At 39.7% G+C, this 13,935-nt stretch overlaps 1 protein-coding gene across 2 annotated transcripts in view; it reads right to left on the reverse strand.

Annotated features, from left to right (window-relative positions):
- Positions 1–13,935, reverse strand: part of LOC142344413 (uncharacterized) — a 112,663-nt gene that overhangs the window by 12,213 nt on the left and 86,515 nt on the right. For both annotated transcript variants that reach the window (XM_075396032.1, XM_075396031.1), the window contains 8 exons: positions 10,272–10,829; positions 9,762–9,925; positions 9,222–9,378; positions 6,545–6,673; positions 4,234–4,414; positions 3,554–3,709; positions 882–1,071; positions 223–459 (listed from right to left, as the gene is read on the reverse strand). In XM_075396032.1, the coding sequence (XP_075252147.1) occupies positions 223–459; positions 882–1,071; positions 3,554–3,709; positions 4,234–4,414; positions 6,545–6,673; positions 9,222–9,378; positions 9,762–9,925; positions 10,272–10,829 (1,772 nt within the window). The remainder of the gene's footprint in view (positions 1–222; positions 460–881; positions 1,072–3,553; positions 3,710–4,233; positions 4,415–6,544; positions 6,674–9,221; positions 9,379–9,761; positions 9,926–10,271; positions 10,830–13,935) is intronic.

Raw genomic sequence — 13,935 nt, forward strand, 5'->3', positions numbered from 1 at the left:
AAAATATTTCATGTTAGACTTGGATTCAATACTGTGCTCTGGCATCACAGCAGTCAATCTTGGTATACATACAAACATAGACCTCTTAAAAACTTAGTCCACCAAGCCCTTCCAATACTTCGCACTATAACCAAAAATTCTTCTGTTAGCTCAACATATAGTAAACGTCAGCTCACAACTTGGAAATAACATCGACTGATTCAGGGAATGCGGTTGATTCACCTTGTTAGATACAGTGGAAATAGCAGATGTTGATCTTCTGTGTAATGCTTCACTGCTGCCTCTGGGGTTGAACAGCTGTCCATACTGTGGCTGACTGACAGCAGAGTAGAGACTGGCAGTTGACCTTGAATCTTCGGGACGAAGTCGTGAAATGGGCATAGATGACGATGATGCTGATCCTTTGCCAGATTGGTGCATTACCATAGACTCATGCACTGACTTGTTTGTGGTTTTCACCTGCAATTTAACAACTTAATTGCACCATTTAAACGATAGCCTGTACACTGTTAGAAAACAGCAGCTGAAATACAATTCAATGACTCAACACAATTGAAAAGAAAAACCATAGATCGGCAAGGCAATCATTATTTAAAAATTAAAGCAAAAAGTTCCATAAACTAAAGCAGAATTTCGAATCAATACTTCATAAGATTTGAGTGGATTGATTGCTAGAGAAACAAATGATCATCATTCATTCTGTGAGAGGATATTACCACCATATTTGAGAATGGTGCTCATTTGTTAAGGAAAATAGTCAAATCGGCTAATTAAAAATCAGAGTAAATCAGAGAGCGAGCAAAATGTTGCTCCAATCAACATTTGCGGAAATCTTGCGTGAGCAGTAAAGCAGCTATCTTGCGAGCACAGCATACACTTACAGTAGACTTGGTGATGTATTCGCCGTCTGCATTGGAATCTCTGTCCTCGTCCTCCTCTGCAATAGAGAGCGCCTCTTGAGATCCGAATCTCCTGCTACCACCATTGGTGCCAATGTCATGACCAGATACAAGAGCAGTCGGTGGTGCTTGGTATAGGTTGTGCATTGAAGAATGAGCAGAACGAAGGGATCTGAAAAAGCGCAGCAAATATATATAATCTGAATAATAAATTTGCTCATGAATAACTTTGAGGACAGTTGGGCAAAACTGGGCTGCTCACGAAAAAGTATAGAACAGAATAGACGCTAAATATACAGATACCTGATCACACATCAAAAGTACGCGTAGACAAACCCACTAATGCTGGAAGAAAACAAATGGCCCCCGAACGGCAGGCGGGGCCATTTAATTAAGAGGGGGGCGACTAAGGAGAGGTTCAAGAATTAACCATTTCGCTATCAGCATCTTTAAATATCTCACTTAAAAATCAAATTTGTTTTAACAATAGACGCAATTTTACAATAATTAAATCAAACTTCTTTCGAGAGCAATTAACGAGCATACGCCGCCGAAATTAACTGCATTTACTTTAGCTGTGTTGGCGCCAATTCAAATCAGCAACAATAGCCATCAGACAGCAAGAAATAAATTTTGAAACTGAAAAAAATTGGAATTTGTCAAAACTCAAACATACCCGGCAGATTGCCGGAAAATAGCCGCCGTTGATTCCAATAAGCATGATTGGGATTGAACGAATAGAATATATTGAAAAAAAAAAGATTTTTGTACAAAAATATTTTTTAAGTCCGATTTATTTTGATGGCATTTCGTAGTTGAACATACTTCTGTTTCTTAGAGAGAGGCTACAGGGGCTACTATCAACACCAATAAGCATTAGAGGTGGTAACTAAGACTTACAGGAACGATGTTCAAATAGCGGGCATCTAAAATTGGGCTTTATGGGTTTATCCCGTTTCTATTTCTGACTTCAATTTTTTATACCGACTCTGTTCATTTTGAATTGCGTTGCTGAGCAACTGATGTTCAAATTCACTTTAAGCAGAATGAGAGAAGAGAGAAACTAGCCTGAAGAAGTCAAAAAGATTTCACGCAAAAAGTCGAAAAAGCGGCAAAATGGTAAAGCGAAAAAAATTTTGACGAAGTAAAAAAAAAAAATACAAGCGCAATAATAGCCGGCTGAGAAGATGAGGGCGGCTATTAAAAATGGTCGAAACTGAAAACTTTTACAAGTTGGCACCGAAATTTTGTATCCCCCCCCCCCCAATTTTGGAAGGCAAAACCTGAGCAACCCGAGGTTATGGCACATGGTTAAGGTTACCTCTATGCTACTCATGGACTCAACGAACGTTATTGCATCCGACCCACAAGTGTGGCCATTAGCACGTATATGGTGCAAAATTGGCACTTTTTGATATTTTGTCATTTTTTGTTTAATTTTTATTTTATGATACTTTAAATGTTCATTAAATGTCAAATATCGTACATACATTCGAGGCAATTAGGGCTACGTAATAACCATCCGTGCTTCTGTCAGTAAAAGTAAATATTGTAGTAATTTGACATTTACTATGTGAACAATGACATAAATCACTTTCTTGATTAACCAATCAGAAACAAGTAGCGATGACGATATAAATGATAAATATTTGATTATTTACTTTAACCCCATTGCTTGAATAGTGAAACATTATGGTATTTAGAACCATTAGAAACTGTTACCAAGAGCAGTTGGCTCTCATATTAGACTAAAATTTGATTCTTTAACAACTTTATTCTTTTTTGCTAAGTTTTGCCAGATCTTAAGATCTTGAGAGTTTTAGGTTAGTTGAGCGTTCTTATAAGAAGTTAGCAACAATACTAACTACTGGCTGAAGCCTTACAAATTTTAGCACGAGATTGAACATAGATTATCACTAAGGATTTTCTTAACTTCAATCAACAAAATTAAAGTTACAGTCCTTTAATACGTCCGAGCAACTAATTATTTCTCCGAGATCATTAGACAATCAGATTCAGTGAAGAACCAGGCCGGTGTAAAGCTCGAGAACGAGGCTGTGATATATCGGTTCCGCTGAGATTCTTGAGCAGCCGCAACAAGCTGACATGGAGAGAAGCCTTCTGAGTGCATGTTACAGCAGATCTGTACAAGTATTATACACGTTCGAATAACTGATAAGTGCAAATTAGACTCCTTTCTGTCAGTCGAATCGGAGATTAAACGTACATATTGACTTTTCAAAGCTATTTCAAATCCTATACCATTAAATAATTTATATAGCAAAAAATTACATTGCCCACATAATTGGCAATCATCCGGCTTTATAATATCAAATAACGCCTGCTGTTGAAAAATCTCACAGCCCTTTTGGATAGCAAACAATTAGGCAAGTTTGATTTCCAAACATAACCGACTAAACGTCGGAATAATTGCTCTCGAATGACTTGACTAGTGGGCGCTCTAATCAATTGCAGCCTGCTTCAGTCGGGGGGGGGGGGGGGGGGGGTCAGCAACGGTCAAGCAAAAATTTTGCATAAAAAAGACACACATGTTTACAATACTTGCTATGAACTTCGTTCAAGAGCAATTAAAAAGTGAAACTTTGCGAAGCAATTCGACATATTTAATGATATACACATCTGTTTTGACTAACACTTGGCTGTTGGGCCTGTATAGTCTGCTGTAGGATGATTCTCTGGAGGAGAGAGGGGGGTTTAGATAGACTCCAGAGGTTGATGAGAGGTCTGGCTTCACAATGATCTCTGCTGCTGTCACTGCCTTACTCCCTATCGCATTCTCTCCAGTGCACCTAAAAATATCAAACATACATTGTTATTATAATTGAAGTCTCCTTTTGTGGCCCGCAGGACAAATCATGACCCGCTAACGTCGGGTAAATTTTTCTCAAACGACTGGCGAGTTAAGCAGTCTTAGCATAACCTTTGGGATCCTATCTCTACTAGGCAAGGGAGGGGCCGTGCTTGGGGGAGGTGGGTGTGAGGGTGGGGGTAGGTAGAGTGGGGGAGTCATACTGAAACATTTCCTGAAAAGTCTCGGTGAATCGCATGCTTAGATAATAGTAAAAGCTCTCAGAGAACAGCTATGACTGAATGTCATCGGTCTTTACCAGTTCATCCCGTTTCTCACGACAAAGAATTCGGTGGTTAGACGAAAAAACGGCAGAACAAAAACTTCGCGTTAAAAAAACCAACAGGACTATAATAATTGCTACAAACTGCAAAAGCAGTACTTGCCGCAAGTTTCGAAGCGAAAAACGCTTCAATGCTTAACAATATAAAACTATTTCTGTAATCATGATAAAAAATTTTCTACCTGTAAATTCCGGCATTTTCCATGGTGACACTTGGAATGTAGAGAGATTGGTAGTCATTTTTGCCTGCAATTATTATTCCTCTTTCGCTGTCTTTCTCAAGAAGCACTCCATCTTTCTCCCAGTAGAAACTCACGGGTTCTGGAGTTACGTGGATACGGCAGGAAAGAGCAAGGGGTTGTCCTATGATAAACACAGAACGGCTTCATTCAGTCACATACAAGGGCCTAAGAATCCACAAAATTGCACGCTGAAATAACGGACAAAAGCAACGCTCTCACTTTTTCGGACTTCTGATACCAAAAGTCAAAGGAAAAAATTCAGTGCACATGATTTATCAGAACAATGATTTATCAGAGTTATGTTTTTAACCAACTCAGTCACTGATTTTTTTAACCAAATAACTCAATTGCGAAAAAAAATACGCATGTAACAAAAAAATTTTTTAGAATCTTTCTGTTGCGCCCCCTCCCCAGTAGGTTATGCACCACCCAGGTACAGAGCACGTGTCATTACATAGTAAATCACAATGTAAAAAAGGCATGCGCGTCTGGGGGATGCAAGTAATATGCTCCCATTAGCTGGGGGGCACAAACGGAAAAGACCCCTTTTTCTCCAAAAGCGGAGGTAACTGATCATTTTGTTGCCAATTAGCGGAGTAAAATCAGTTTCGAGAACTGAAATTTTAATTCGTCAAATACACTTTATAAGCAACCCTTTTGATTATGCTTCTTTCAATTTGAATTCATAATTTGTTCTTAGTGGTGTGAGCTTTCATTCTGATGGAGACTTACGTAAGGTCAACCGAGGACATGCAGTTTAAATATGTTAATGGATGGCATGCTGCAAAGCCATTTTTACTATTTACCAAGTCTGACTTAGACAAAAATTAAAAGCTTTTTTTGCGCGTCATATCATGTGTGTTTTTGTTGCAACCGAATTTTACTGCAATCTACTAAGCTAACAGTTCTCGAAATTTGACAATAGAATTAATGGGGCCTGCATTTCATTCCATTTGCGATTTAAAAAAATAATTTGATTCCTTATCTCTTCCGTTTGGGCGTACCCTACTTTTTTGTTTCATATGTTTTGCAAACCTGAAGCGTATTGATCTGCTAATAACATATATTTCGAAACTTCAGTTGCATGACATACGGGGTGTCAGTTTGTTTTGTTTTGCTTCTCACGATGTAATACTTTCCTTATTGCTTTCGGACGCCGTTTGAGGCAATTCTTGTGGACGTGTGTGTCTGTTTTACGCAAAATTCTCTCTTGGCCGTTCTGTTCTAGAAAATTCTTTCGATTTCACTTCTTGTGGGACTTTTTCAAGCTTGACGTTTTGACTTTTGCTTGAAATAAATTGCTCTTAATCAGAAAATGAATAGTTTGCTTAAGGAAAAGTTATAGTAGTCACAAGGCCCTGATATACATGCGGATAATGCTTAAGTCCCGATAACGCCGGAGGTCAAGAGGTTAACCGAGGAAATGGGGTTTAAATATGTTAATGGAGGGCATGCTCCAAAGCCATTTTAACATCTCGAATTTCAGCATTTTTTGACAAAGCGTGCAATTTTTTCAATTTTTTACAGACCCCACAAAATTAAACCTTCAAATCATAATTAGTTTTACATGGCAAACAGCGTGGAGTATTGCCATAGACAATCCCAAGACTGTTTTGAAATTTTTAAAGATAATTGTGAAGCGTAATCATGTCATCTGTTGTTTAATTTCAAAAAATGATGGGTTAACTTTTCGGAAAAATACGGATAAAGATCAAGAGTTTTACATGAGCAGCTGTATGTTCACTATCGCATGCCATCTGTGCAATTTGATTATACATTTATGAATTTATGGCCAGAAACAAAACTCATTGTGATTTGAAGTGCTTTGTGGTGACGGAAAGCTGCATCTCTCTCTAGTTTCTTGGAAATTTAGTGTCATGGAAATTTAAACATTTCCATTTTGAATACTTATGCGTTGATCGATACAAAATCAGAACACGCAAGTTTTGGAGTGGATATCACATGTCATAAATGTCTATAATTTTTGACGTCAAAATTAAAATAGACGCATTTTGGAGAATCAATTACTTTTTTCGGATCTTTTCCGTTTGTGCCCCCCCCCCCCCCCAGTACGTTAGGCGCCCCCAGTCACAGAGCACGTTCCATTACATAGTAAATCATTGTGTAAAACAATTGCACGTGCTTCTGGGCGGTGCAAATATTATGCACCCACTAAGCTGGTGGGACACAAACGGAAAAGATCCAATTTCATATTTGAGGTCAAAAATTTAATGGCTATTAAACTACAAACCTTCGTGTATCATCTTTCCTTTCAGTCTCTCCACAACTTTCGTCTGTTCCTCCGTTGAATTGCATCGAGCGTACATCTCGCTTGTCTCCTCTGTTACAGTAGTAGTAGTACCAGCAAACACATTGGAAGCTAAAATACAGAACAGTGAGATATGTCATTCACAGGAACTCCCTAAGTTTTAAGAAGCTATGTCATTCGCCGGCAATTTCTAAGAGAGAAGAATGGAACCAGCCTAGAGAAGCAAAAATCATGAGACGAGAAACAAATTTTTAGTGAACGAAGTGAAAAACATAGAAGTCCTGAACAACAATTTTAAAAAAAACGAGACTTAAAATCGACAAGGAATGGACTAGGAAAACCTTTAAAAAAGCGATAAAAAACTCTGAAACATACCCAACAGATTGACCGAAAACAAGCGCCATTATTTCCCATTACCCCGATTGTGATTGAATAGCAAAACTGATTGTTGTAACGGAAAAAATACTTTTAGAGTCGAACTATTTTGATGTCAATTCGTAGTTAGACAAACTCTTTTCATATGAAAAAAATGAGGGGATATATTGGCTAGGATCAATACAAATAATTCGAATTCGATTGGATTGCTCTCCATCAATGATGGATTTATCTTTTAACACTAAAGAGCCGGCAGGTTGACACCTAACAGCAGCAAATTAGAATGCCTGCAGACGACTTTACCAAAAACGTGGTGTGACTCAGTAGCAAAAAATTAAGTTGCCCAAAATTAAGTTGCCCAAAATCAACAGAGTCTTCAGTTGATGTTCTATTGCCATATGTAACGATTGCTGATAATAACCCAATTCTAAAACATAGTCGGCAGATTGCCGGAATAGCTGCGAAAGAATAGACTTGCGTGCCGTATGATAGAGATAGAAACAGATACAGATATAAGTTGAAAAACTTATCGACGCCGCTCAAAAAGCTATGTAAAAAAAACGATAAACTAATAAAGCTTGTTAAAATTCATTGCGCAGAAGCCTGTTCATTAGGGACCCTTATTACACATATGAGTTCTTTTGACCTTAAACCAATTCGAAATAAACTTAAATTTTTAAGTGCAAAGTCATTTTATTGAGTGAGGTAAGTCATGATCAAAATCTAATCATGCAAAAAACTTTTGCTAGAGAGAGTGAGAAATGACTTCACGCGCGCAAAATCAGTAAGTGAGAGGAAGAAGTCATTCAGAAAGATTGACTTTTCAGCTTTGAGGTGTGAACAAATGTAAAACGAAAAAAGAGCGTCAGACGACGAAACAAAATAAAAACATAGCAGGAGAAGTCCTGACGTACAATTCAAAGAATTTTCATTGACTAAACAAAAAATTAGACCTAGAACGGACTATGAGTGAATTGGGAAAACCATTTAGAAAAAAATCCGATCCAAAAAATTGAAAAAACAATAGAAACCAAAGTGAAATTGCCGTATGTGAACAAAAAAAACACTAGCGAGAGAGCGAATTTTTGTTCAAACACCGTGTTCTCACTCTACTTTAAAATTAGAGCAAAAAAATTTCGCGCCGCAAAACCACTCGCTTTTTCGCTCCATTTCCTGTTTCGACGGCGTGACCAAAATCACTACTCCAATTTGACTTCCGGAAACGACTCGAAGTGGAAATCCACTTAAATGCCATCCAAAAATTAGGATTACCTTGAAACAAAAACATTATACAAAAAAGTTTTTTAAAAAATCAAATCTATTAAAACATGATAAAAAATCTGATCAATTTTTGTCATAAATTGAGACCCCGAAATAACTATATCTACCAAAACTACTTCATCAACACAACTAGTACCTACTAAAACCACTGACGAGAATTTTTAAATTCATAGAAAAAATTTTTTCAGCCAATAGGGTATTCAAACGATCGCAAAACAATAGGCAAGCATAATAGGCTAAGAAACTTGTCTAAAGACCAGAAAAAAAACGAAACTGCAAAAAATTTAAAAAAAAGTTCCAATTTTTGCCATTTTTCGTCGTATTTCTCAACAAAAAATGCTTTATATCCACAAAACGTTAATCACTTGTAAACTAAAAATTGCTAAAGTAATAGGGGTCGTTTCAGTGCCCATTTGAGGCAGGAAAACAAAACAATAGACAAAAAATCGCAAAAATTAGCCCAAAAATCAGAAAATACATGAAAAACCACCGAATTAGCGTAAAATTCGTATAAATTTCCAGAAACCTTCGAACCACTACGAAAACCAGCCTAAAATTAAAAGAAAATCATTACAAAACCTCTTAATCAAAAAAAATTTTAAAAAAACTGCTTTAAAATGCCGCACGTGAACAAAAAATTTCGCTCGCTTACAGAATTTTTTCACACCTCAATTTCTCGGTCTCTAGAAAACAGCGATATGAACAAAAAACCACTCTCTTTTCGCTCCACTCTTCATTTTGTTCAGCAACAAAAACACTCCAAATTTTTTCACGTGTTTCATTTCCCGCTTCAAAATTCACTCCAATAAAATTGATTTAAAAAAAGGACTTCTCCAATACCCCTATTCGAGTCGTAAAAAGACAGCGCCCCAATACAATTCAAATTCTTTGAATTGTAAAAAAAACAAGAGCACTGCAATATAGCTCCGCTCAGCTTGCAGCTTCGCAGCTATAATTATTTGTACAAATGTTCCAACAATTAATCGACGTGCTCGATTCTTACCAGGTGCCAGGAGATATCTCCTGTCCTTGGAGTCCCTGGCCAATGCAAGAAGTGCAGAGGACGAGAGTGCTCCATGCTGATTGGCTGCTTCGCATTTGTACACACCCTCGTCTACCGACGAAAACTGCTCAATTCTCAAAGAGAACTCATTGCCCTTCTAAACAAAAGATGCTTTTGTTACCCATGAAACCCGAGCTCTCAATTCTATTCTCAAAGTGTGGGTATTACGACAGAGTGTTCACGACAGAGTTTGAACGAACATTGGCCACAATGACCGCAACAGCGTTCTCATTGACCAAATTCAACCAAATGCACCCGCCCCAGTTAAAACTGGTCTCAATGAGTGAGGCGACTCGAGTTTGTCAATTTTGAAAGCCCGTAATCATGTTCGAGACACGCACGTAAGTTTCAAAATGCAAAATTCTTACAGTGCCAGATTTTCCGATATACATAGCCAGATTTTTCGATATACATAGCCACATTTTTGAACTCCACGTGCTTTTTTCAGCGTTACGAACCCCGACTGACTTCAGAACTAACGTGGTATATTTTGTGCCTCGGAGTGACCATGATTTCTAGGTTGTCCTTGTACCAGGTGACCCTGGGGGTGGGGTTACCATGTATGACACACTTCAGCAGCGCATTCTGTCCAACCACCAATTCTGAGTCACTCAGTCCCATCAACAATTTAGGCGCTCCTGGATCTAAACAAAATTGTCAAAATAGAACAACGCTATGTTCTAACCTGTCATAATAGCCATTACCAAACACATGGAAAGCCACCAGGTTCTGGGACAAAATTTTGGGTCAAATTCCAAGGACATGTTCACCATTCTATAGAAGTAAATGTTCGGTCAATAAGTATCACGGGTGTTGTCCACTCAGAAAAAAATAGAGACAAAGAGAGTTCCGAAAATCAGCAACGATTTCTATCGCTCTTAGAGTAAAAAGAATTCTTTTGAGCTAATATAACATTTATATCACATTAACATATTTATCGGAAACATATATTTTAGTTCAGTTGTAACTGTATTTAAAACGCCTACTAACTTGTGGATAGGGACTTTCCTGAAGTGACATCTAAATCAGCCGAGTTCAGCGCTTTGCCAAAGTCATTCTCAGCACTGATAGCGTATATACCTCTATCGCCTTGCGTCACATTCTTAATTGTCAATTTGTACACATCCCCGTTCATCTCATGTGTCAATCGAGAAGGTCTCTCTTTGTTGAAATCAATTTGGGACTCGTCCTTCAGCCATACAACCTTAGGTTGGGGTCGACCAATTACTCTCACTCTGAAGTTGGCAGTTCGCCCTTCCTCGACAACTGTGCTTTTCAGTTGATCAACGACGAACGGAGGATCCATATGTGACGATAAAGGATTGTGTGGTTCGTACACTTGATGCATGATGTAGGGCTTCTGGTTCGCTTGCGAAGTATGGCTGCCAAGTGTCTCGTATTGATGCTGGGTAGTTGTTGAGTTATAGCTGGACATTGTGGTGCCGTTGAAGCTATCTTCCCTCACAGTGTGTGAGTTTGGTTGTTTTTGTTTATTTTCTGTTTCTTCTTGAGAGCTGGTGTAGTTCTTGGGCGGTTCTGGTCTCGGAGCTAAAAAAAGACACATAACCGACTAATGTTGTAGCTTTGGTAATAGCAATCTTGGTCTTAGGGAAGACTAACATTGAGCTGAGGTGATTTAAGCGTGAGGCGGAGGGTAGAGCTGAGTGGGTCACGGAGCGGGTGTGAGAGATGAGATGAGACGTGTACAGGGGGGGGGGGGGGGTGAGGAAGATGAGATAGAGGGGGAGGGGTCCAAAATGCCGAAACCTGCCCTTAAAAAATGCTCGCAAGTAACAAAAAAACGTCAAGACTCAATTCAACAACATTGTGCATGTGTCAATCAGCCAAAAAATGTGATACATTCAAAATAAGAAAAATGGCCAAATATATCGATCAGAAAATAATAAAACAGTCCATAAAAAAATGATGCTAACTCAAGTAAGCACAGCTACGCGAAATTTGAAATACATGTCAAACACTCTTTTCGTTTCTTGAGGAACCCTAGCTCCAATTATGATTCATAAAACTCAGATTCAGGACTCTTAGGCATGCATTAAGAAAGTTCGGACGAATGGTTTACTTTACAGGACATGTAAGATTTCCAATAGATTGAGCTCCATGTTTTTATTTAAGACAAAAGTATGGAGTTGAGTGAAATCATTGTTACTCTAGATAACCAATCATCACCGTGTAAATTAACAACTTCTTAGTGAACTTTACATCAGTTATTACAAAACGCTGAGTTGTTTTTGTTGTAGCCGTCCACATCTCGTTTGACCCTCCATCAGGATCCAGGTGATGGCGTGGAGGTGTGGTCGGGGTTTTGTGCTCGGCATCGAGGGAAATGCTTCCAAAAGAGAGAAGAAAGAAGAAGCCCCGCAGCACCGTGGGCGTGTAAGCATGCCACTCGCAGTCAAAGATCAGTCTTTGTTTTCGGAAGACCGAGAGAGACTCCTGTGGCAATTCCGCAGAGGGGGAGCGGTGAGGATAGGCTATAGTGGAGGTTTCCGCAATTAAGGCGGTGCCCTGTCAGCACGCCGGTTAAAGGTTTAGGAACTCTGCTGCACCTTTAGGGTCTTCCCATAGTGAGGTTAATTTTAGTGGGGTTGGATTTGTAGGGCAGTTAAAGAGGTGTTCTGTATTGTGCGGGGAGCCTTGACACAGAGTATGGTACACAGAGGATGGTTTTGAAGGATGGTATTGCAACCTGAGCGAAGCTATGAAAGCTTGCATCTGGTCTCCCTACTCAGGACTTCCTCTTCCTTTGCAACTTCGGTGGGCGGCTCAGCTAGCAGCTTTGATGGATTCTTGGTTGCATTTTCAGCTGCTTTTCTGAGTTCGGACAGGCCCTTCTTTAACAAACTCATCGTAGTTGTGCCCTGTTGAAAGTATTTGTCCAGATCTCTTGCCCCCAGAGTGAAAGGATGTGGACGAACATCACGTTGACCTGATTTTGCGGTAGTGTAGTGATCGGCTCTGTGGTAAGAAACTGCCAAGGAGGAACTGCTTGGACAGCAGTTCGTTGTGTTCATTCACATGCAGGATCTTCGTTTCCACGTGCATGTGGTTAATCGGGACATTCTGATGTTGCCAGTTGCTATACGAAGAGCCGCATCTTTTTACTTGCAGGTTACTCCAGTAGGTGTAACTCAAGGTGGGGCTCCAGATCGGAGCCGCGTAGTTGAGTACAGATCTTCCAATTGCTTTGCAGGAGGTAGTTAGGGTTTCTTTGAAGCAACCCCGAGTAATACCTGCACTCTTTTTCAAGGTGTTGTTCCGCGATTGAACTTAGTCCCCTGTGATCTTGGCATGCTGTGTGAACTTCGTCATGCTATCAAAGAATACCCCCAGTATTTCGGGGTTATTGCAGAAAGGGATATTTCGCCTTTGATGAAGACTTGGGGATCTGTGCTTACTTCTTTGCACCATGTGGTGGAGAGTGGTTGTTATTTATCGGCGGACAGGACAAGTCTTCGCTTTTTTAACCCCACAATTAACTCAGCGAGGTACTTGTTTATACTGTCTGGTAGTTCATCAACATGGTGATTGTTATATCGTCAGCGTATGTTATTAGGCTAATGTAACCCGGTGGTGTGGGAAGAGACCGCATGGAGAGGTTAAAGAGGAGATGGCAAAGTACTTCTCCTTGAAGAACCACTTGCTTGACTTTACGCAGATCTTACTTGCTTGATCTTTGAAGGAGCAGCTCCATAATCTACAAATGTGCTACGGTCTTGTAAGTAGTACATTAGCCAACGTTTAAGGTGATTGGGAAGGCTTGTATTACAGATGTCGTGCAGCAGAGTTCCCTGTCGAAAGCTGATTGGAGGTCCACAGCAACCAACGAAGTGCGATGACACGGTTTTGATTTGTTGAGACCACTTTTAATGTTGTAGTTCAGGCAGTTCAATGCCGTTTTGGTTGATCAACTTTCCAAACCCGTGTTGGTGGTCCGCTAGATGGAAGTGCCTCTCAAGCTCTCGGAGAATCAATTTTTCCAGCAACTTGGCGATTGGTGAGAGCTGAGCTATGGGTCTGTAGCTCAGATTCCTCAAGATTCTTACCTGGTTTCGGTAGAGGAATCACCCGCCCAGTTCTCCAGTTCTGTGGGATCACCTTCGAGTTTATTAAAAAATTGAGCAACTGCGTGAGGTATTTAACGGCCTTTGGCCCCATGGAGGTGGATGGGGGCCAGGTTTTCGCTTCCAAGAGCCTTGCTCTTTCTCGTTGATCTTATGGTCTCAAATACCTCATTTGTTGTCTATTCAGCTCTTTCTTTTGGCAGTTGCCTGATCTTCCTTAAAACCGCTCTTTTTGAATCGTCTATGGTTGGTGGGTGTGGTGTGAATTGTTGATTGGACAGATTAGCGCATTTGTTGGGAATACTGGTCGTTATTGTCCCATAAGTGATTAGCTTTTTGGCAGTCGATTTTCCTTTGGAGCCATTCAGGTTTCTTATGGTAGACCAGTTTGCTTGCTCCGCTCTTATGGTCTACAGCATTGAGGAATTCGAGCCATTTATTGCGCTTGTGTGCCTGCCGGAACAACCCGGCCGATTTCTTGGATTATGGACTTGATGTTTGTGTGGCTTGGTTGCTGTGATTGAAGCCTGTTTTGTTCATCCATCAGTTTCACAGCTTCTGAGGGGAAGTGT

This window comes from Convolutriloba macropyga, chromosome 8, assembly GCF_964194025.1.
Source record: "Convolutriloba macropyga chromosome 8, txConMacr16.3, whole genome shotgun sequence".
Lineage (NCBI taxonomy): Eukaryota > Metazoa > Xenacoelomorpha > Acoela > Convolutidae > Convolutriloba > Convolutriloba macropyga.